Genomic DNA, 22,045 nt, shown 5'->3' on the forward strand with positions numbered 1-22,045 from the left:
TGTTGTTGTAGCTGTGTTGTCTAGGTCTCTGTTACTCTGAGCCTTTACAATGAAAGGTTCACAGAGGGAGTGTCAGAACCTATTTTGTCTGCACAAACACCTCAAGTGCTGTATATGTTGGAATTATAAACAATTCAGCCAGTGTATTTGTCTCCTGTAATTTTTCTGAAATATGTCTGTGTTTTTTGTGTGTGGTTTAATATGGACAGTCAGCCTTCTTGAGATTAAAATCTTGTCTTTTGTTTAAAAAAAGCTTTTTTCAAGATCAAGAAATCCCTCTTAAACAAAATAAAAAATGTAGGCTATGTGTTTCATCTTGGATACGTATTTGCTCATATGTGTAGGCCTATAGGCTGTGTAAATTGTGAACAGCTTTGCAGTCTTCAACCATTGCACAATAGTTCTCTCACAAGACAAAGATGACTCAAACATACACTTCCTTTACGTTTTTCTGTTCATTTCTTTTCCCTGGTTGTAGATGCAGCCTAAACCTGTTTTCTCAGCTTCCTGTTTTCTCAGCTTCCTGCACTGTCCAAGTGTTATCAATGCATTTCAGGGGGGAATACGGGTCCTCTTAAGAGTGGTAACATTGACTGTTTTATGCCATTTGGAGTCCTTTAAAAAATCTCCACACCATATTTATTTTATTATATAATAACTATATAAACTCCCTGGAGTTGAGTTTTAATTCGAAGAAGTTTTAATGGATCTTATATTGTGACAAGCCTCTTCTTTTTATTTTTTAAATAGGGTTTTATTATAATTGAAATATGACACATCCCCCACATTTCTTTCTTAAATTGATATCGATAAACAAAGAGCCGCCAAAACTAGAAAAAAATCTGGTTATTAAAAATATATTTGTAGCATTTCTTTGAGTGGATACAAAATAAAAGTATAGGTCCAGGTAGATAGAGTTGGTGAGCATATGCCATATATGCAGGTGAGATATGACCAGCCTTTTCCAAAATCCAAAAAAGGCAGTTATTTGTTAAAGAGTCTTGTAGTACTTTTTCAATCATTATCATGCTTCTCAAAGCTGCTAATACACATTTAATTGTCGAACAAAAGCACCAGATTATACCTGAAACAAGATAAATGTACCCATAAATGTCTCACAAGTGTCCATATTTCACAGGTTAAGGGGTGACTGTTAAAAAGAAATTGCCCTACTGAACTGATAATAATCCCAGCCCAACCATAAATGAGTCTGATCCCTCAGTAAATTGAGCCCTCGGTGAGGTGGAGTGGTGTCAGCACCTAGGCAACTCTCGGATGGCTCTCTAATCCTCGCTTCCCTCTCACCACCACCCTCATCGTCTAATCAGTCCTGAACACACACATAACGCTCACACCCATCCGACACACACACACACACACACACACACACACACACACCCAAGTACTCACCCTTCCTCACTCTCGGGCTCAGCCATCTCTTCAGTGTGATGTCATCGCTAATCCACGCTTGGTTATCCGCTGGGCTGCAGTGCTGCCAGAGGGGGATGTTTGGGGGGAAGATGGAGTGAATTTGGGGAGGATGGGGGGTAATCGGGCACTTCATGAAATATTTTCTGTTGAAACCACCACTTCCTTTCCATGTACTGTATATAAACACATTTCACCTCTGATTGGAAGGATAAAACATGTCTGCGGAGGCCTGGATCTCCCAATTTGGAGGCAGGAGAATCATTAGAGATTGTGGTGGGTTAACTTCTCCCCCCCACCCCCACCCCCACATGCACCCCACCCTTTGCCCCAAAATGTAAGGCCTTTTACTGGCAGCTTGTCCAAACAGTGGAGTTATCCATATGTAGTTCCATATGGCAACATGCTATTAACAGACATTAGTTGACTTTAATAGCAGTGGTATTAAATGTATTATCTTTACAGATTCTACTTGTTTATGTGATTTTCTTTCAATGCATATGTGTGTGTGTGTGGGTGTGTGTGTGTTGGGTGCTAGAGTGCATATTCACACACTCAATTGTATGCCAATGTGTGTGATTAGAGACATCTAATGTTCCAGCTCTGGGGATTTTGTAGCATGAGATAAGAAAGGGCATTAATGGTGAATTGTGACGGTCCAACAGAGCAAAACATTTTTTTTTTAACTGTGCACATGTTTCCTCTGCTTAACCCTTTTTTTAAAACACCATCTACATACTGTCTCATATAAGGCCCATGTGATTGTTTCTGATTTAACCTCAGTGTCATTACACAAACACACACACAGAAGTGTCATGCATGAGCAAGTGGCTTTTAAGACCACTGAGTGAAATTCAATCTGTATGATTTTGTATTTTCCTCATTCACCACATATCTGTTTTAATCTTACCTTAAGCATCCTTGAAATGAGGTGTAATCCAGTTAAGCCCCTTTTCAATCTGCTGCACAGACATATTACACCCATTCATGGTCCCATAAACATTCTCACAAAACAGCAGCTCACTGAGAGGGTCCACCAACTAAAAAATCAACTACTACTTGCAATATTAGAGTTCAGATACAGTTTCTTCCTTCCAGATACTGATTCCAGTATACTTTGAAATAGTGGCCAACACCGAGTAGCCTTCTGATTCTAAAGCCAAAAAGAAAACATACCTATTATTGTTTTTCATTTGTTCACAAGACCACATTATGTATTACCTGCAACATTGACAGTTGTTGTACGGCCTGGCTAAGCACACTGAAGGGATCCTTGCCTTAAAACAAGCTAAGCACCAGGAAAGAGCTATGCTAACATTAGCCCCAGCTTGGATATAGCCCCTGCTGGTGTCATGTGTGCGTTATCTTTCCAACACCAGGTGTACTTGACTTAAATTTAAAATAAATACAACCTTGAAATGATTGGAAACAGTTATAGCAGACATATTCCAACTTTTCAAACACTAATGCCTGCAAGCCTGAAATGTTCATTTTTTGCAGCTCAGTTGCTAAATGATATTCATAATAAATCAATCATGTTTCTGCTTTAGAGTAAAAGCAACAATTAGGCTTATTTTTAGAGTAGGAGCTAAAAAATTACGTTGCTGGAATGGTGCATTCACTTGTTCACAAGCCTATGCCTGTTAGTGTATTTGAGGCGGTAACAGAGGATATTCTGATTCTGGTATTTAATTACTCTAAACACATCACACACTTAGGCCAAATATAATGTTGTACATGTTAAAGGTTATCATTTAACTTCATTTGCATAATGACCATTTGGTCTTTTTAGCGTAATGGTAAATGTATGGTAGATAATAAAGTAAGTTGGTTATCATCGACATAGATAGATAGCCTTTAATCCCTATCTTCCAATAGAAAGGGATTAGATGGTATCCTAACATGTTGTGGTTTTGTAGTCATAATTTAAAATAAAAAACCTGCACATGATGTTTTGTTGTCTGTTTGTTTCATTATTCCAAACCTGAGATATAAAGTCAACAAAACGAGTCCATTTTTCTGCATTTTCCATAAAGTGCTGTGAGGCCTTGAACCATGCAGTGGACAAGTCTTCAGAGAGATTAATGCTCCTCTGTGATCCTGTTCTCATTACAGGAAGCAGGGGACTCAAACACACGTAATAACAGGGTCGACCGCTGTTCCTTTGTAACATGTGGCTACCTAAATGATCCTAAATAAGATAGATGACAAGGATAAAGAAAGTCATAATCGGCATTTTGCACAATGGAACATAATAGTCTGAGGAGAACAAGGGGACAACATACAGAGCTGCTGTTTGCATGGCCTGCAGCAGCACACCTCGTCGAGAGCAATTAAAATGAGAGGATTCAATTTTGTCAAACACCAGGAACCTGAGATAAATCTGGTATCTCATTTTCCAGTGGAGGACACTCCCCTTATGCCGCTGCTATCACGTTTGTTATGGTATTTTTAAGGAAACAGCTGGCTACTGACAGAGTTAGTTAAACAAGCCCCTTCCATGAGTGACTTTAATCCTAATCATTTTAGTGTGACACCCAGGGGTGAGAGGGGGGGGGGGTTGAAAGATGGTCTCACTGTGTTGTTAGAGAAAAATTGAGACAGAGCAGTAAGGAGGGAGGCGTTACGGGCACGACAGCACTTCTCTGCGTGGTTTCCATGTGGGAGAAATCCACTTACTTGAACTGATAAAGATTTAATTAACACAAGACTCTGCAATTACTCCATAATTAAAGTCATTTGTCCCCCTGTTTGGATGAGCAGGCAAGACGCAACATGGGCCTCAGTATGAGGAAAAGAGGGCATCAGAGGCTCAAAGCGGTGCACTCATAATGTTTGCATTTAATGCTTGATTTTTCAAACCTACTTTTCCTTCATAGGTTCCAATAAAATATCTGTATCGGCTTCTCTTTAGCGTATTTTTATTTGCCTTTTATTCAACAACCCATTTGGTATTCATGGGAAAGTAATAAGCTGAGTAGGTAGAGTGCAAAGTATCATCAAGATACATGAAACACATGAAACAGCAAATAGACCTGATGATCTCATCATAATCCTCCTCAAACTGCATTAGATATAGCTATAACTGAATAACATTACCATTATAACGTTAATGGAGAGCTAAACCAAAGAAAATACAAAACAGGTAATGTGTTTGATGAGATCTTTTCAGAAGACAGAGTGAGCGTCTTGTGTGAGACGTTGGACCTTGGGACAAAGGAAGGTAAAAAAAATAATACAAATAAATGTTCATCTCTGGCAAATAACCACACAGGACATAAATAGTAAGGCATCAAAATGGCAATGGTACTCCAATTTCTCTTAAGATTCAAAACCATGTCTGCCAGGTGTATTGTAAGACATACTGTATGTGTCCCATGTTTGCATCTGAAGGATGTAGGTGTTGTTACTTAATTAACACAAGGAGAATAGTACTTTGCATATCATTCACTCTGTATATTGGGTTAATAAGGTCTTTGGTACATCCTCTAACTTGTAACTCGTGAGTTATTGTGTCCTGCTGATCGCTTGGCGCACAGCCTGCAGCCACCTGTGGCATTTTATATGTGAGGTCTCTTTGTGGAGAAACGTCACAGACAAAGAACTTTAAAGCATATGAGGAAACATTCTGCTCTGTTTCAGTAGGTTTCTGTCATTTCTAGCTGGAGTCAGATGAAACACTCTTATGTCAAATGTGCTAACAAAAAATGCTTGATATCTCTTTACGATTATGCAGTTCAAATGTTAGTTTTCAAGGTTAAAAAGAACCTAAAGAGTGGACTGAATTTGACGAGCTGTCATGGAGGATATATAAGCAGTATCAAACTGGAGAAAGCAACAGTATTGAAACCATTGCTTTGTAAATAAAGATATGCATTGAGCTGTTTTCTCTTCCCTTTTTGTGGTTTTATGAAAGACACACTTTCCCTTAAAGGTCATTCTACTAATTCACACAAGTTTACTCTTCTGATGGAGATCATCACCCAGTTTCTATGCTGTATTGTGAGGCTCTGGGTGGAGGTTATTTCAAAACAAAAGGGATGATTGTCATCATCCAAGACAATCGAATGAAAGGAAATGAAGGATCTGGTGCTTGTGAGATGTAACCAGTCTAGACGAAAAATAAGGATATCTCAGAATCTGTCTTTTCTGGGTTCCTCCAACTTTATAGAGATGCAATATTACATTGCATTTAAGTATCTCATCATCATTGTTTTATTTGTTGTAATCATAGACATACCTTCTCTCTCAACACTGTTAGACTAATAATGTGTCTTCTGCACCATTTTTCAAATCCATTCTGATGAAATGAATAACATGTAAAGTTTTAGTTTATGTATAAAGTGTATTAGCTTTTCATAGAGGAAGATTTTGTACATTATATACAACTGGAAATGACGTTCCTGTAATATGAGGCACATGGCTGTGAGAAGTGGTAGAAGTTAATTATGTTTCAAAAAGGTTATGCTAGAATACCAAGGTTTGTGTCAATCTTTTAACAGAGTCCTGCGTCAATATAACACATGAACCTCACTTCCTCATCCAGGAAGCTGGCTCAAGAAAAAAAATATTGTATCATTCCACTTCTATTTGCATAACCCTGCCCTGCTTAAGGCAGGGGAGCCACTGAGTGATCTTAAAATTAGCATGCTGTCACCTTCAGTGTCTCTTCTGTCATTCAGAAAAACAGGCAAGTGTGCAGACATATGAACCCAGCGCACATCTACAGCAGAAATGTTAATTAGGAAGCAAGGCATCCCACGGCTCCATTCCTCTCAAAACGCCTAACTGACATGTTATGTATTTAAATCCCTTTCATGTGCCCTTATTATAGAGGAGAAGAAGTCACATGAGAGTGATGGAAAATGTCATCATCATCAGTATTGTACAATATTTTTGCACGCACACAAAAATAAAAGCTAAAAACTGCTCACAACTGTGATTATTTGTCAGCCCTGTTTGATGCCGGGATTTAAATCTAAAATGAATCTAAAAAAATGAATAATTAATTTGTAGAAATGTAACGTAAACAAATGTGGATGTTAAAGATTAATCAATGAATGTACAACCTTAAAAATATAGGAAATGTACATTCCCTTTGGCAGTGTAATTACAAAAATAGAGGATTTCCAGGCATCAATAGGCATGTTAATTTGTGTAATTTAATTTGTCTTGTATCAAATACATATGTGATGTATTAACACTGAGCCTTTTTTTTTACAAGAAACATCAAACTTATATATCATTGCTTTGGTTCTGACTATTGATGCTGCAGGCTCAGTGGTTCAAGGCCTTCATGCCAACATATCTATTGTCAGGGAAACAGTTCCCTCTTGTGGCTTCAGAGGGAACTACGCCGAGTATAGCGGCTCATGCTATTACATTTTCTATGGTAAATATTAGGATGTAACTGATAAGACATAACATGAAATGCATGTAAAATAAGACTTCAAGAAAAATGTGTTCCTTATCTTGTAAAATAGTGTGTTTGATAGAGCTATCAAAACAAAGAGCAAGTTTGGCGATCAAGCAGACTGAGGAATGATGAAACACACATGTAACTTAACATGACTGCTGAGTGGCGTGTACACAGCTGAAACATCTTGAGTTCAAAAGGAGAAGCCTCACAAAAAGGACGAAATCTTAAACTTTTCATGGCTGTCACATTTTACGAAGGCCTAAAATCAGAGAGACAACCTACTCAGTTGTTTATTTTTAAAAAATATTTTTATTCTTTGCAAAGGAGACATTGGGAGCATCAGTGCATTCTATGGCTTGTGTACAGAGTGCCTGTAAGAGACAAAATCATAGAACAAGCCCTTGGGTGAACTGAGGGCCCCACCCATGTTTACCGAGGAGGAATGTTTGAGGCAGCTACTCCGCAGCTGTTACAGAACATGGTCTAAAGCAAACGGGCACAGTGTTGGAGCTCATAGTGTTTAGGAGGAATGCTACTGTACATTATGTGGCTTAGTACTTGACCCTGCTTGGCAGTTACATAAAACTTGAAGAAAACAAGCCATCCAGAAATGCACTGTGCTTGGAGTGAAGCATAATGCTGCTGATGCCTGTAAGAATGCTAGGTATGTTTCTCTTAGGAAGGAACTGAATCAGAAAAATGCTCCGACAGTCGAGGAGCCTTAAATCAAGGTGATCTTTCCCCTCAAACGTAATATTAATGCAACCCTGAAGAAAATTTGAACATCTTAAAAACAATAGCCTCAACATCCCATAATTTAATGCTCAATATATTTCAAAAGCTAGTGGCAGGATTAATGCCTTCAACTACCCCTTACATATGGGCACAGCCTGCTAAGCTAACATCACAGAAGAATGCACAGATTCGTCCCAGATTCTTTAGTTTCAGTTCATCTGCTGCTTTGTTTTGGACAACTTGACTCATCCACACACAATAGAATTTACTAAATTTGGCATGGTGTGCAAAAATGTCATTATTCCCATGCTGCTGGTTGCAATCAGCCTCGTCCGTAATCCAGAGCTGTCACCATTCCACCGTAGCAGCAGTTTGGGTTTAGGATTGTTTACAGAAACACTTTGGATCGGAAAAAGTGGACCTTACATCTCTTGTGTGGAGAGAAAACTGCTCCCTCCTTATATTTGGTATAATCTCTGGATGCTTGTGAGACTGTGCCCAGGTCTGACAGCGGAGAAATCATTGGATCAGACCTAGCGTGGGATAAAGCTAACAGCAGTGCAGATTTAAAACAGTACATGTGTGTGGGGAAGGGACACAGCTAGCCTCTGAACTAGCACGCAGGTGCGGTTGACTCATAACACAGTTTCCAAAGTGTTCTATCTCAAATCTTTAACAGCACAGCCATTTAGAAAGAAAGTTGTATAACTGAAGCACCACCAGTAAGGAGAGCCAATGTGTATCAGCACATTCACTGTCAAACCCTACAAGGTCGCTTTGATTTCTGTGTTCTCCCTGGTAGCCGTTTCTTTTTGGTGGGTGGCGCGATCATAAAAAGGTGTTGAGGGTGAAATGATGCAGGGCAATTTTAACAAAGCCTGAGGGCACCAACAAAATCCACCCCACACACATACACACACACAATCATACAATAATGCACACACTCCTAAACATCCTTACATATTGTGTTTTCAGGAGAAAAATATATTAACATTTGCATTACAAAACAGTACAAGGGCCTCACTGTAGTAAAATATGTCTTCTGTTGGGTAAAAAATGTGAAGAAGAATCTGTGTGGGATGTCTTAAGGATGCAAAACTATCTCTCCCTTTGCCTTTCGACAAAATATCTTTACTCATTCAAGGAAACACTCCCACAGTTTAATGGGATTTGAGGCACTGGATAATATCTCTTCGTATCTCTATACACAATAAGTCTTTGACCCTCCTCAGAGTTTGTTCAAAAAATTGAAGCCAAAACCAGAGAGCTGCACAAACCAGGAGTTATCAGGGTTTCACAGTGGGAGGGTGAAGGGGGAACACTTTGACCCCGACTTTCTCCTGTCCTTTCTCCCAGCCAACAGTCCAGCTGTCTGGCTCTGCAAAGACTCAGGCCAACCAGTATTTCAACAACAAACCCTCCGTCCCCTTTTCATTCCGAACAGAACCAACAAAACCGGCTCAATGTTTTCTGTTTCCGTCTGATTCAGGGGAACAAACAATGAATTCCTTTTCTGCAGAGTTGTGATGCAAACCAAGCAGCCATTGTAGTTCAGAACATCCCAGTGCTGCAGCCTTGTTAAAAGCAGTAGGGTGGCAAAACAGAATAAAATAGTATTTCATTCCAGAGGAGCCAGGTTTCTTTGGTCCTGTGTGTCCAACATCTCTGTAGCCCACAGAGGCCATCAAACAGCCACAATTGGCCCTGAACAACCTGTAATGTCTCCCTGTTGTGCAGAATCCACAGTATATGAACAGAACTTGCTCCTGTCCACAGCTGACTCACATGAACAAAATAAATCACAAAATAATCCAAACAGTTTCACAGCGTGTTGGCATTCCTGTCTGATCTGCTGGAGCGAGACCCTTCAGCTCAGTCCACCGGGCCTTGGAAGATCAACTTGGAACAGCCCTGAGTCAGACTGAGCTGCGTGGCACAGAAAGGGCAGGCAGCGTGGAAGGCGTGGGTGCCGTGGGGCAGGGGGATCTCCGCCCAGTACTTGACCGACTTTTCCGAACACACGTGTCCACATGGCACAAAGGCGTGTGTGGGTGCTCCGGTGTCCACGTAAAAGGCCGCCTCACAACCCAGCCACAGCGGCACATATGGCCCGACCACCCGACACATGGGACACTCTCGCTGGGCGTTGGCCTCCTGCTCTGAGCGGTGGCCCCAGTTGTGGTAGCCATGCACATGACCGCAGGCCAGGTAGACCCAAGGCTGCTTGTCCTCCAGAGAAGAAAGGGCACGGCTGCGTTGCATGCTGGGGAAGGCGAGGGTGTTGAGACCTACAGGGCACTGAGGCCGTGCTGCGTTTATCTCCTGTCTGAGAGCCTCCAGATGCTTTTGGGTGGGAGTGTGGAAGAGGCCTTCAGCAGTGCGCCACAGCAAAGTGGCTCCGCATAGATCCACCAGTGAGCCATCCAGCAGTATGTTATTCTCATTCTCAACCTGCAAATGAAGCAGACGTACATTTAGCTTCTTTGCTAATGCAATTGATTTAACAGTATTACATGTGTGTCCATATTTAGAAAACAAGCAAAAACTAGTACCCCTCTGACACGTTTGCTATTGTTTGTATGAAGCTACTGACCAGTTTTCCGGGGCACTGTGCTGAGCGCGTCTCTCTCAGTGTGTAAACATCCCCACATACAGAGATCTCTCTCCAGACACCAGGCTTTGACTCTTCCGTGAAGCCACCTCTAGGATGCATTACCAGCACACCATTAGTTGTAAGTCCGTCCATGTGACCATCAGGGTTCTTCCATTTAGCTGCTTTTTCCTGGAGGTGAAACAGTATGTGGATGCAAAGTGAATTTTTAAACAACACTGGTCATACAAGAATTTGTATTTGTCTATCCAACTTAAAGATGTTAAGACCTAAGCTGGATATCCTGTGTGAGATAGCAGGTTAAGCAAAGATAGTGTTTGTCTACCATGGTCCGTTAAATAGTAATTACCCCAAGGAAGATGTTTTTGGAAGAGTCGAAACCAGCTGCGTAGATGCGAGCAGTGAAGGGCGGGGTGCGCTCACAGACGACTCTGCAGGCGAAACGGGAGATGGTACTCTGTGTGATGGGAGTCTCCTCTCCGTCCTGGCCTCCTGCTATAGTGTCCGTCACCACAAAGTCTATGGGACTCTCAGTGGACCGCCCAATCTACAAAACAAATCAGTTATTAATCAATTTCCTGCTACATTATTTTACAGCTTCTTGGAATGTATTGACAACCCTCTGGCACTTTAGAAAGCCCTGCAGATATTTAAACCTTTGACTGTTTCCCAGCCAGTTTGGCCTGTTTCAAGTTTGGGGCAGTTTGACATTTAGCAGTGTGTGTCTATGTGTGTTTGTCTGCATTTGTGTGTGGTAACAATGCTGAGGCACAACACATTTTCCTGCAAAAAAAAAAAAAACTAAAAAAAAAACTTCTGATTTATTATTAAGCAGTCCATAGAGATCATGCTAAAAATGTCCAAGCTGTTCTCAAGCTGAACAAACAAGAGGTAAAAATAAGCATTTCCCTTTTTCAGTTCCTCTTTTTTTTTGTCTCAAATTGTCCAAAAGTCCTGTTTTTTGGATGGTTTCCAATTCTCTGTATGTTTGTGCAGTTGTTCTGTTCTCAGACAAACAGACACAATATTGTGTTAAATGTGTGATTCTAAATTTCCTATGGTCATAATCTACCAATAATATTTATGTAAAAGACAGAACAGTAAACAGACCACAACTCTTTGATGGAGTGTAAGAAGTTATCTTTCAAGAAAAACACCAAACACTTGCTTCCTTCATCTTATTAAAATGTTTTGATATTCTTCTTCGAAGCACCATATCAGAAAAATGTAAATATTATATTTACAAAAATAACTGTGCTCCAGTTGTTTAAATGGATGAATAATAAAAGTAGTTTGTTAGGAAATAGTTCTACTAGCCCTACTCATAAGAAAGGAATACAACAGCTGGCCTAAAGAATTGAACTGAAAGCTTTTTCGTTTTTTACCTGAAACATGTCTGTGTCTTTATCATGGCAGTACTCCACCACTACTGTCTGGTTCCGGGACAGTGTGTAGGATATGCTGTGTTGGCCCTTACAGTTCACAGCCTGAAATATACACATAAACAAGCCATTAACACACACTTCATGTTGTGATAGGTTTTTGAACAGAACTAATCCATAGCTGTGGAAGGATACAAACAAACAACACAAAAATTGTTCTGTAATTTTTTAATTAGATAGATACTTTTTCACAGCAGAAATTGAAGTAAGAATATTTCTTCTATACTACCTTAAAAGATCTGTGGCAGGAATAAGTGGTAGAGGAGCTGCATTTTAATTCACAGTCCCATGACAAGTGACCATAAATTGCCCGCTGGCCGCAGTTAACACGAGCTCGCCCACCAGCTGAACTGCCTCAGTCGGTGCAGTGAGAGACGATGGGTTAAAGCCAGTCAGACTCAGCTCCCATCAACATTTTACCACATGCCACTATCATCCGGCTCTAATCTGCGAATTCCATTTCCCAAACATGCCCCCCACTCCTCTCCCTTTGTCACGTGCGAGAGGGGGAGAGAAAGTGGGTCATCAGCACTGCCACACTCTGCTGTAACCTCAGACAGACGGGGACAAATGTCATCATCACATGCAGTCTTGTCTCGACTGCGCCGCTACAAACAAATGGCGCTCCACCTGTTCAACCGCTATAGAACTTCATACACGCTGAAAAACATGAACATGTTTTATTATAAGCAGAACCCCACACACACCCAAAATGCCACAAACCCCTCCCTTCACTTGCAGGAAATAAAAATAAAGCCATCTGACCCCCTCGTACGGAAGGTCAGTGTTAACCATAACACATGAACACATGCAATGATTGAGATCAAGCAAGGACATGAGAAAGCAGACGCATGATTTCAGTAGAAGGTAAGCAGTGGCATCATGGGAGCTTTACATTATCTGTCATGAACACCAGCGTGTGCACAGACACGTGAGCCTCCCCGCTCAGCATCTGAGCCACAGAGCAGTCTCAGTTCATCTGTACGACACTGTTACACTGTGTGGGAGATGGAGCAGGCTGAAAAGAAAAATACTAGAGAAAAAGGCGGAAGTGGCTGGGCTCACTTTACTGCTTACTAAAAAAGATGGCTCCCTTTAAATTAAGATCACTACACTGCTCGTCTCTAAGGAATGGCTATTTTTGACCTTGTTTACAGCTGGGAGTAAGGGCCAGGCAACTGGAACGACAGCTTCCTCAGTTTACCCTCCTAATCCAAGGCCTGGTTATTGGATGGCAGAGAGGAGAAAGGGGAAGAAGACAACAAAAGTTCCCATTTCTGAAACAGCCTCTGACTAATTTTTAAAATGGCATACTGTGCTTAGCTGAGCTGTGCAGTAAAAAAGCCATGTCTAATGCTTCTCATCAAACTATTTGAGAAACAGCCTGTAGTTTAATTCAACAGAAACATTTTGCCATAGTTCACATGCTGCACAAAATTAAACTCAAATGTAATCTACAAAGATGCAAAATCTCTGCAAAGGAAAAGCCTCTTTCGCGGAAGAGCCTCCAAGCAGATATCAGGAATCAAGTTCCATAAGGTGAGAGTAACTTGAACCAGAGGGCCTTCCGGCCAATTGAACTAAACTCTTGACAAGAGTCAGAAATATTGGCCTCAAAGAGGTGCAGCAGTAAGCAGTAAGTCCTTTAGCTTGTTTAGCAGTTTTGCTTGGGAACCAAAGGCAGGAATGCAGGAAGGCAGACATGTTATACTCGAAAGGGCACTTTCTGGCAGACACTCCTGTGCAAAGAAAAGCTATGAGGCCGGCTACAGTAATTGTACTGGAAAGTCAACATTTGGGCCTGCCAAAAGCAATGTAAAGGAGTTAACTGCACACTCCATAAGCTACTGAAAGCACTGGGGGAAAGAACATTCTTCTATTCTGAGAAAGATTTTCATTTTCCTTTCAATACTTTCAAGTTGAGTTCATTCCAAAATTCTAAAGATTATTGACATTATTATTCCCCGAGCTCTGCCCTATTTATTCACTAACGTTTATATGTATTGTACATTTTTTTTTACATTTAATATACATTACCTTGCTTGCCTGTGGTGTGTTGAGGATATGCACAGTGCTTGGTTTGACGCCATTGGCTTTGGTCCTCCTGTATAGCGCAAACCTGCTTTTCCTTCTACCCCTATCTCCGTTGGGCAGAGAGCCATTGTACCTGTCAAAGAGAGAAAACACATTTTAATGAAAAGGCAAACTTGTTTTGTAGCTGCAGTCAGATGTGTCGGATGAGATTAAAAGGACATTATTTCTATCACATAACAAGTACATTCGTTTTTGTAAAGGAGCTTTGTCTACATTACATTGCTAGCAATCTAATGCACAACATAAGCAATGTTAGTGTTACCTTGGATACTGTCTCTTATTACATAATACTCCCTGGTACTTGTGATTTCAGTGAACAAAGTCTGTGTAAACTGCAGCTGTTCTTTTGCTCTGTGTCCTCGGCAAGAGCAGATTTTAAGATGCACGTCAGGTTTGGCTCACATGACTCGAGCACATTCTCCTCTCACGGCTGATTTTTGTACATCGATACACAAAGTTCTAAGATAAAATATTTAAAGCCTAGCAAAAGCAGAGGAGCGTTCCCTCTCTCAGGGGATTGAGATAACAGTCTGTGAGGGACGTGGTCTGTGCAGCTCCTTGTGAATGAAGAAACCCCTTCCGGTAGGACTGGTCCTCTCCCTGTCCACCAGCTGGTTCCTACAGCTGGGACACCCCATGCTCTACTCCCATCCAACACATAGACCTTCTGTCACCCACTTCCATGTATCCGCAGTGTGCTGAGCGGACACTTAGCACAGAGGAAATAACTCCCATCAGCAGCTTCACGACTTTGCATAACACTACAAATCACGAGCAACCACAAACCACAGCAAAATCTTCTCTTAGGTGCAGCACAAATGAAACAGTAGCAACAAGAAGCTCTTTCTGCTCCTCTCTACCACCATCCAAAGCTATTCCACCTGTCCCATGTCTCCACACGGTCGGCCAGGCATGAAAACACATGGTCCCAGTCAGCACAGTGGACAAGGCTGGCCTGTAGGACAAGCCACCCATAGAGAGCTAGAGAGGCTCGGGAGGATATATTGGACAAAACTACAACTAATACACTGACAGCAGGAGGAAATATTTTACAAATAATTGTGGATATACTGTATATTTGTTTTAAGGTATTGATGGGATTAAATTAGAAAAAAAACTCACTATTTTAAGATAATAAAAGAGTGAGATGACTATCCTCAAATTTAATCTGTCCTGGAAACTCCCCCCCCCAAAAAAAGAGAAGTTAGGCCCACATTCTGTTCAGATTTCTAAATATGAGATGATATGCAGCTTATTACCATGCCAACATGCAGTCTAGATGCAAAATATAACCCTCACAGTTTCAAAATAATGCCACACATGTCTTATAGGGCTGCTCGATTATGGCAAAAATCATCATCACCATTATTTTTAAGAGATAATGATTATCAAACATAATTACTCATCGACCTTACAACCTCTCCATCACATGCATTTATCAAACTTAAACAGTCTGAACACTTTGAAAAACAAACTATAAATGAAAATAAATAAGTGACAAAATACAAACAGATAAAACTAATACATACATGTACTATGTTTTTGAGCTTGAGGTAATGTACTCTGTAACACTTTGAAACATTTACCACCCAATATAATGGTAGGGGAAACACTGATAGAGAAAACTAGCACAACACGGCATGTGGCACAGTTCTCATCTAATCTTGATCATCTTGTTTTCATGATCGTAGGAGGCCAAAATCCTAATTGAAACTCGATGAAGTGCCCAGCACTAATGGCATATTTAGTCCATCAATAGGTTAAGAACCAATATTTTGTGGGTCCTCTGAGCCCTGAACATCCCCTTAGTTAGGACAGGCTCTGTAAAGCCTCTCTCCAACTAATTGTGATAACTTTCCCTTTTGACCTGTGCCAGACCAACAGCACATTTACTTTAATACTTACAAGCAAGAACTAAAAGACTGTGGCAGATAACCTATTCCGGGGCTGCACTCAGCAGCCAACAGCACCTCCTACCTCTCCTGTTAACATGAAAGGCTAGTGTTCTCAGAATGCCGAGGTGATATGCTGAGTTGTTATTACCAACATTAGCATGACACAGAGGCATGGTGGCCTTAAAGGGTCACAGAGGTTACAGATGCTGCAAAGTGAATCTACAGGCTATATTCACTACACACACAGCAGCTAGCAGTCCGCTGACTCAGATTCAAGCTGTCATGGCTCCAAGAATTCAACTGTCTGATATAACCTTGCACAAGACAGTACACCGGCTCTGCCTACACTCTGACATTGTTATATATATATAGATTACATCACACTCACAACAACGACGAGGAAGGATATCCCATTTTGAGGGCTCCAGAGCAGCCACAAATCCCTCACATTTCCACCGCCAATGATGGATCCATCAAGTGTATCCTTCATATTAATCATTGCGCACCAATTCAAATGCAGCTATCAATGTTGCTAGATGACAGGGCGGGGCCTAGACACTAAAGGCTCAGGGCAGAGAAAGTTGGTACGCAAACGGGAAGTTCTAAACCATACTATCGTATTTCAGTTCAGCCTGAGTGGTCTAAACAGGAAACCAAGGTTGGATCCTTTGTAGGACGCTTCCCCTGAATTGAGACACAATTATTATCACCATATGCAAGTCAGCTCACTCAGATTCAAGCTGCCATGGTTCCAAGTATTTATCCGACTAACATAACCTTGCACAAGACATCGCACCAGCTCCACCCTGACCTTGTTGTGCAGTTGAGGAGCACAAAAGGATATCTCTTCATCTTGCATCACATCTCAAGAATCAGTGTCAGTTTGTACCAAAGATTTTCCCAAGTTGATTTGTACACTTCCTTTCCAGAGTGGTTCTTCATGGAGAAATGTACAGAGTTCAGTCAATAGGCCTAGTCTCTGTGCCACAATGGACAGAGGAAGCTGAGGAGAAGCAAAGGCTGGGTCTTGATCAATCCCTCCTTTCATTTCCAGGATCCCCAAGCATCCCTCCTCCTCCTTCCCCTTCCCCCCTCACTGACCAGCACCAAGCCAACACACCCAGGCAGGGAGCAGAGATGGGGGGCAGCCATGCAAGTAATAAGAGCCACCACGGTCATGACAACAAACCACGGAGGGAACTGCTGCTCAAACAAGCTTTGTTCCGTGCTGTCAGCTATCTTGTCTACCATCAGTTTTATCAATGGGATGTGATGTCATGGTAGTGATTATACACCCGTCACATCTGATTCAAATATGTGTCTTTATGTCAGGAGAGAGAACAAAAGTGTCAGCTTCAAACACGCCACATGTTCAGCCCAGGGTAATAAGCAGTCAGCACTTTTTGTCCCTTATAATAAGCAGTATGGCAGTGAGTGGATGGGTGGAGGGCAAAGGACAAAACCAAACTGTATATAAAATTCTCACTGCACTAACACCTCGATATGCTTCATTTCAAGCTTAAATAACTTCCATATGAGTCGCAGTACTGGCCAGACTTCAATAACTGATGACACAGCAGGTGGTTTTCATTATGGGTAGAAAAAATACAAACAGCAACCAGGTTTAACTGACTGACAGGATAAAACATGTTAACTGCCTAGGGTTGTTCCTTAACAGATTAGCATGGGTATTGTTTGAAATTTTGCAATCTAACAGTATGATTTCAGTATGGTAAATCGGTTAAAACTTGAATGAAAAGAAGTATTCAGGTCTACAACAGCCTTTTCATCTTTAATAAAGGAAACCAATGCACTTGAATGTTAAAAGTTGTAATACACAACATAATTCATCAACTTTGACTTAATACAACTGTGAAAATCATTTCGATACATTTTTTATTTGATGCCAACCTTCAACACCTGAGAGTAGATCTGAAACCAACAATTCATGAACTGATGTGTTCATAGAAAGTCAGCTATTCACTTTTTACATAATTTCTGCTGCTGAATATGGGTAATGGTGTAAGTTAACAGAGTTGTCGGCTTTCTCCGTGTTACAGTTTATTGCAAAACGAATATCCTTGGATTTTTGTATGTAGGTTTCTACAGTTGCAGTAGGCATCTGCCTCCATTGCAGCCCTAATGAACTTTTTTCATCATTATGTACCATAAACATTTCTTGTATTTATCAAAAATGTAGTTACTAAGTTTTTCGTTATTGAAACACTGCCAACAAAGAAGGTTCTTTGACATAAAAGTGATTGGAATACGCGAACAGTGATCTAGGATTACTACTAAAGGTTGATGGAGCCATGTTTTAACAATGTGTACCATGTGATAAGACCTTCCATGCAGTCTTATCTGGGGTTCCTTTTCTTTTCTAATGGGTGCATGTGACATGTCATTGTTTGAAATGCTGTAAATGAGTTGATTTGAATCTATTAAGCAGTACTTAAATGGTGTTTTAGCAGCTTTGATTAAGTACCTTGAACTGTCAAGTGTGTGATTTGCTAGACTAGCCAGCAGCATCTTCTGTCATTGAAGCCGATTGAAACATGTATTATATCACGATACAGGTAGAAATCGCGTTGCAAAACGTTTTGATGTGTCCCCACAAGCCGGGTCACTGTGAAGGCCCCCCTACCTGAACATAGAAAAAAAAAGGGATTTAAAGAATACAAAGAAGTCGACCATGCGTGATGGGATAGGCCGGCTGTATGCAACAAATAGTTTATGCATCTTGGAAACAACACAAAACATGGCCTTAAGGTTCTGTGCGTGACTACGGAAGTAAAGTTGTGTAGCTTGAGACAGTATTGAAAATAAAAGGGACCCTAGGGACTGGGGGAGGGGACCATAACCACTTCCGAATTCCTAAAACCCCATGAATCCCACCTTAAGGTAGGAACGAGAGCTTTAGTCAGAGTAGCATTTATTTCCGCCTAGTTTTTGAGTTGTCCCGGACGTATTTATGAGGTGGACATCGGTTCCTATAAACAAGCATGACTATGGTTTATTCCTCTGGTCACGAGGGAATAAAACAACACCAACATCCCAGAAAAACTAAAACGTACACATTTCTGACTGCGCACGTGTCTGATTAGAGCAGTAACGTGAGCGCGTGAATCTCATCTTAGCTTGACGTTATTTTTCCAGGTAATATCAAGAGACTTGGCAGAGTATAAGTCGTTGTTACTCTCTGTCAAAAAAAAAAAAAAACCGGTCATCTAAAAAGGTCCATCATCTATTTTTAACACTTAACATTAAGTACAGTCACGTCGCCAAGTTAGCTCAGTGGGAGCCTTCTTGGGGAAACTTCCTCAAGATGACTACTCGCTTTAAGTCAACGTGTAATAGCCTATAAACTAATGTTATCTTAAATGATATACAAGCAGGGCTGAACTTACCCGAGCACCACCAGTTCCCCGTATTTCACTGGGTCTTTAGACGGGGCGCAGTGCTCCTCTTGGCTCGACGAAAACATGAGGCTTCTGGCTTCACTGTGTAACGTTAGCTATACAGTAATAACAGCGGCTCAAAAATAACCAGAAGCTGCCTTCGAAACACGCGAAAGGCTTTAATTGCATATCATTTGTCCAGCGGTGTATATATCTGTGCCCAGACCTATCCAGTTTCCTATAAATAAAGTGGTTTCAAACTTCTTTACCGTGACATAGCAAACCGTAACTTACTTGGCGGTCGAATCCGCTCTGAAGCAGATACAAAAACAGCGAGCAGCAGGGCCGGAATGTACCATTCTCTTGTTCCGCTACTTTGTGAAGGGGGTACTCAATAACATTGCTGTGTTTAAACTAGAGTTTTTGCGCTATTTTTTTATTTATTTTTTTAAGATTTATATATATATTTAAAAGTTAAAATGATTTTGTATTGGCTTTATTCTCAAAATAAAAACATCGTAATTAAAGCAAAACTGTTTATGTGTGCCCCCTCACAAGGTCCATTGATCGCATCCTGTGTTATGTAAACAAAGAGTACAATCTGGGGATTCTTAAAGGGATAATACTTTTCCTGATGGGTTTGCAAAGTTTCCAGTGTCCAGAAATAAGGGTTTACCCTATCGTTTATAGTCTTTGGGATTTACACAACGTAGTGTCAAAACGTCTGATTTCTTGCGAGGATATGTAACTTTGACTACTTGTTGTAAAGTTGCAGAGGCCTAGTTGAGCATGGGTTTATCAGCAAAAAGGGGACTCCCATGGTGGACGTAATCATTCCGGTAAATGTCCTGACTGAGATAAGAAGCAAGGAATGAGAGGATGGTGAAATTAGATTTACTTATTTTATTGCCACCCCCTTGGCCCTCTAAACAAATGTATTTGATTTTGACCTTAATGTAGTGAACAACTGCATGTGACTGATTATATAACTTAACTACATCAAGCTATATCAGCATGCATGGAAATCTTATTTCCACAATAACATTGTTTGATTTTGTTGACCTTCTCCTTATTTCCTCTTTCTTTGGTTGCAGGCCTACAGGTCTATGCTGATTTATTTCTGTAATATCCTATAAGTCCCCTGGTCCACGTGAGATTATGCGAATCCATCTAATAATGCCACCTAGTCATTTGCTTAATTGCTTTTTCTGAGAATGCCTCACAGACTGTAACCAAATGTCTACACTTCATGTGAGGATATCCAGAACTTCTCAACCTCAAATGTAACCCCTTCTCCCTATCCCACATGTCCAGTTGTTCTCACGTCTTTCTGGTAAATGTGTCCCTTCTTCACCTTCATCTGGCAGTCTCATCAACATTTTATTGCCTCTGTCTTGTTTTTACAAGGACCACCGTAGCTGGGGGTTGCCCCCTTCAGTGATCCTATTGCCTCTGCAATTATGGCCTTCTGTTTGAACTGGTGTTAAGTTTCAAACTGCAATAACACTTGACACAAAAACAAAAGGTAGTGGGGGTTTCAGTGGGGCCCATGAAGATTCCAGCCTCCTGCCCTTAAAAAACAACAACTTTGCAGTACAAAAAAAACAGTGTGCTGTTTTTGTATTTGTGAGCAATACAAGTCAGATTAACCATGGCATTTGTTGTTTCCGTTCTAAGCTGCACATACTTGTCCATTAATAGTACAGTGAAGTGAACTTCAGCTTCTTCAGCATTTGTGCACAAGGATCAGGCTGCATTAGGCCTGTAACTGCAGGCCTTGGGGCTGGCCTTAAAGCTGTTGGGATAATGAATGTTTACAGCTCTTTTGTGCCACTGTCTCTTTCCGTTTTGCTTTCATCCATTGGGCATTGTCTGTGTAAAAGAGCACTACAGTCTTTTCAGTGTTTCTCTGACTCACCCTCCTGCATGCACACACACACACTAGATTCGGGGGGTGGTGGGGATCAAAGGCTCCGTGGCACATACCACACTGATGGAGAGCAGATGCAGGGAGTGGGTTGCTTTGCTAAAGTTGCGCTGGCGTATTGTGAGTGCAAATCTATGTTTAGGAGGAGGAGTCAAATGTTACCAGGCAAGAAGCATGCAGAGCAGAGGCCTACTGCAACAAGCTAAATTGCGCAACTGAGACTAAACACAGTGAGCAATGATGACATAGGAAAGACAAAGCCCTCATTAACTTCCTCGCAGGCTTTACACGTCAGACTTTTAAATGGAAGTCATAAGACTATCAGTAAATGTCTGAAAAAGTGTTACCTCAGGCCAGTTTCTCCCTCTAATTTCAGGCTTTTGTTGTTCATCCCACAAAAGATGACACATCAGGCAACTCTATGGGATAAATGTGTCAGAACTGCAGGATATTCCTCCTTATAAATCTGTCAGTTTAAAAAAATCACCATATTATAAAATGTATTGTAAGCAGCATATTACATTTACACCCATGACTGAATATCAGAAATCCCAACATATCAGTGAACTATGTACATAAGGTACGACTGCAGCCTCCAGCAGGAAGCTACAAAAGGCGTTTCCCTCTGTCATCGAGCTTCTGACGAGTATGTTGAAGATATAGTGGCGCCTGTTTCGCCGCGAGGTTTCCATGAAGGTAAAAGCCAGATCTCCAATCAGCTGACTGCAGCATGACAGTGTGGGAGAATTTGAGGAATGTGCTGATCCCATGTTGCCCGCACCCCTGACCTGACCCCCGCCCTACCCCAACCAAGCCAACACAACAGTCCTGTTGTTTAAAAGGCCTTTTAAAGTGCAAAAATGAACAACATAATTACAAAAAAACATATTTATCCTGTGAATAACATAGAAAGGTGGTAGTTATAGTTAAACACAATTAAACACTCGCTGTAAGTGCTCACATCATTAACAAATAACCACATCAGTGATTCTTTTTCACATTACTGGCATGTAAGATTTGTACTTGGTAAGCTTTTGATGTACTTCAGCAGCTGCATCCTCACTTCCCTTTATGTCTTCCTGCCAATGGGAAAATA

At 41.0% G+C, this 22,045-nt stretch overlaps 1 protein-coding gene across 2 annotated transcripts; it reads right to left on the minus strand.

Annotated features, from left to right (window-relative positions):
* Positions 1 to 4,332: 4,332 nt before the first annotated feature.
* Positions 4,333 to 19,340, minus strand: peli2 (pellino E3 ubiquitin protein ligase family member 2). 2 transcript variants are annotated; one of them, XM_065966514.1, is made up of 6 exons: positions 19,032 to 19,340; positions 13,682 to 13,802; positions 11,579 to 11,680; positions 10,543 to 10,740; positions 10,176 to 10,364; positions 4,333 to 10,033 (listed from the first exon to the last, which is right to left on the minus strand). In XM_065966514.1, exons 1-6 carry the CDS (start codon positions 19,106 to 19,108, stop codon positions 9,455 to 9,457), a joined length of 1,266 nt encoding a protein of 421 aa, XP_065822586.1. In that variant the 5' UTR covers positions 19,109 to 19,340; the 3' UTR covers positions 4,333 to 9,454. The 2 variants fall into 2 exon arrangements, with proteins under 2 accessions (XP_065822586.1, XP_020485754.1); XM_020630098.3 differs by having other exon boundaries at positions 13,673 to 13,802.
* Positions 19,341 to 22,045: the final 2,705 nt, after the last annotated feature.

Source organism: Labrus bergylta, chromosome 18, assembly GCF_963930695.1.
Source record: "Labrus bergylta chromosome 18, fLabBer1.1, whole genome shotgun sequence".
Classification (NCBI taxonomy): Eukaryota; Metazoa; Chordata; class Actinopteri; order Labriformes; family Labridae; genus Labrus; species Labrus bergylta.

Coding starts and splice junctions, on each gene's coding strand:
- peli2 (XM_020630098.3), bottom strand. CDS start 19,108: ATGTTTTCGTCGAGCCAAGAGGAGCACTGCGCCCCGTCTAAAGACCCA. Junction 11,681..13,672: donor ACACACCACAGGCAAGCAAG/GTAATGTATATT, acceptor TGTATATTTCAG/GCTGTGAACTGTAAGGGCCA. Junction 10,365..10,542: donor CCAAAAACATCTTCCTTGGG/GTAATTACTATT, acceptor TTTCACCTCCAG/GAAAAAGCAGCTAAATGGAA.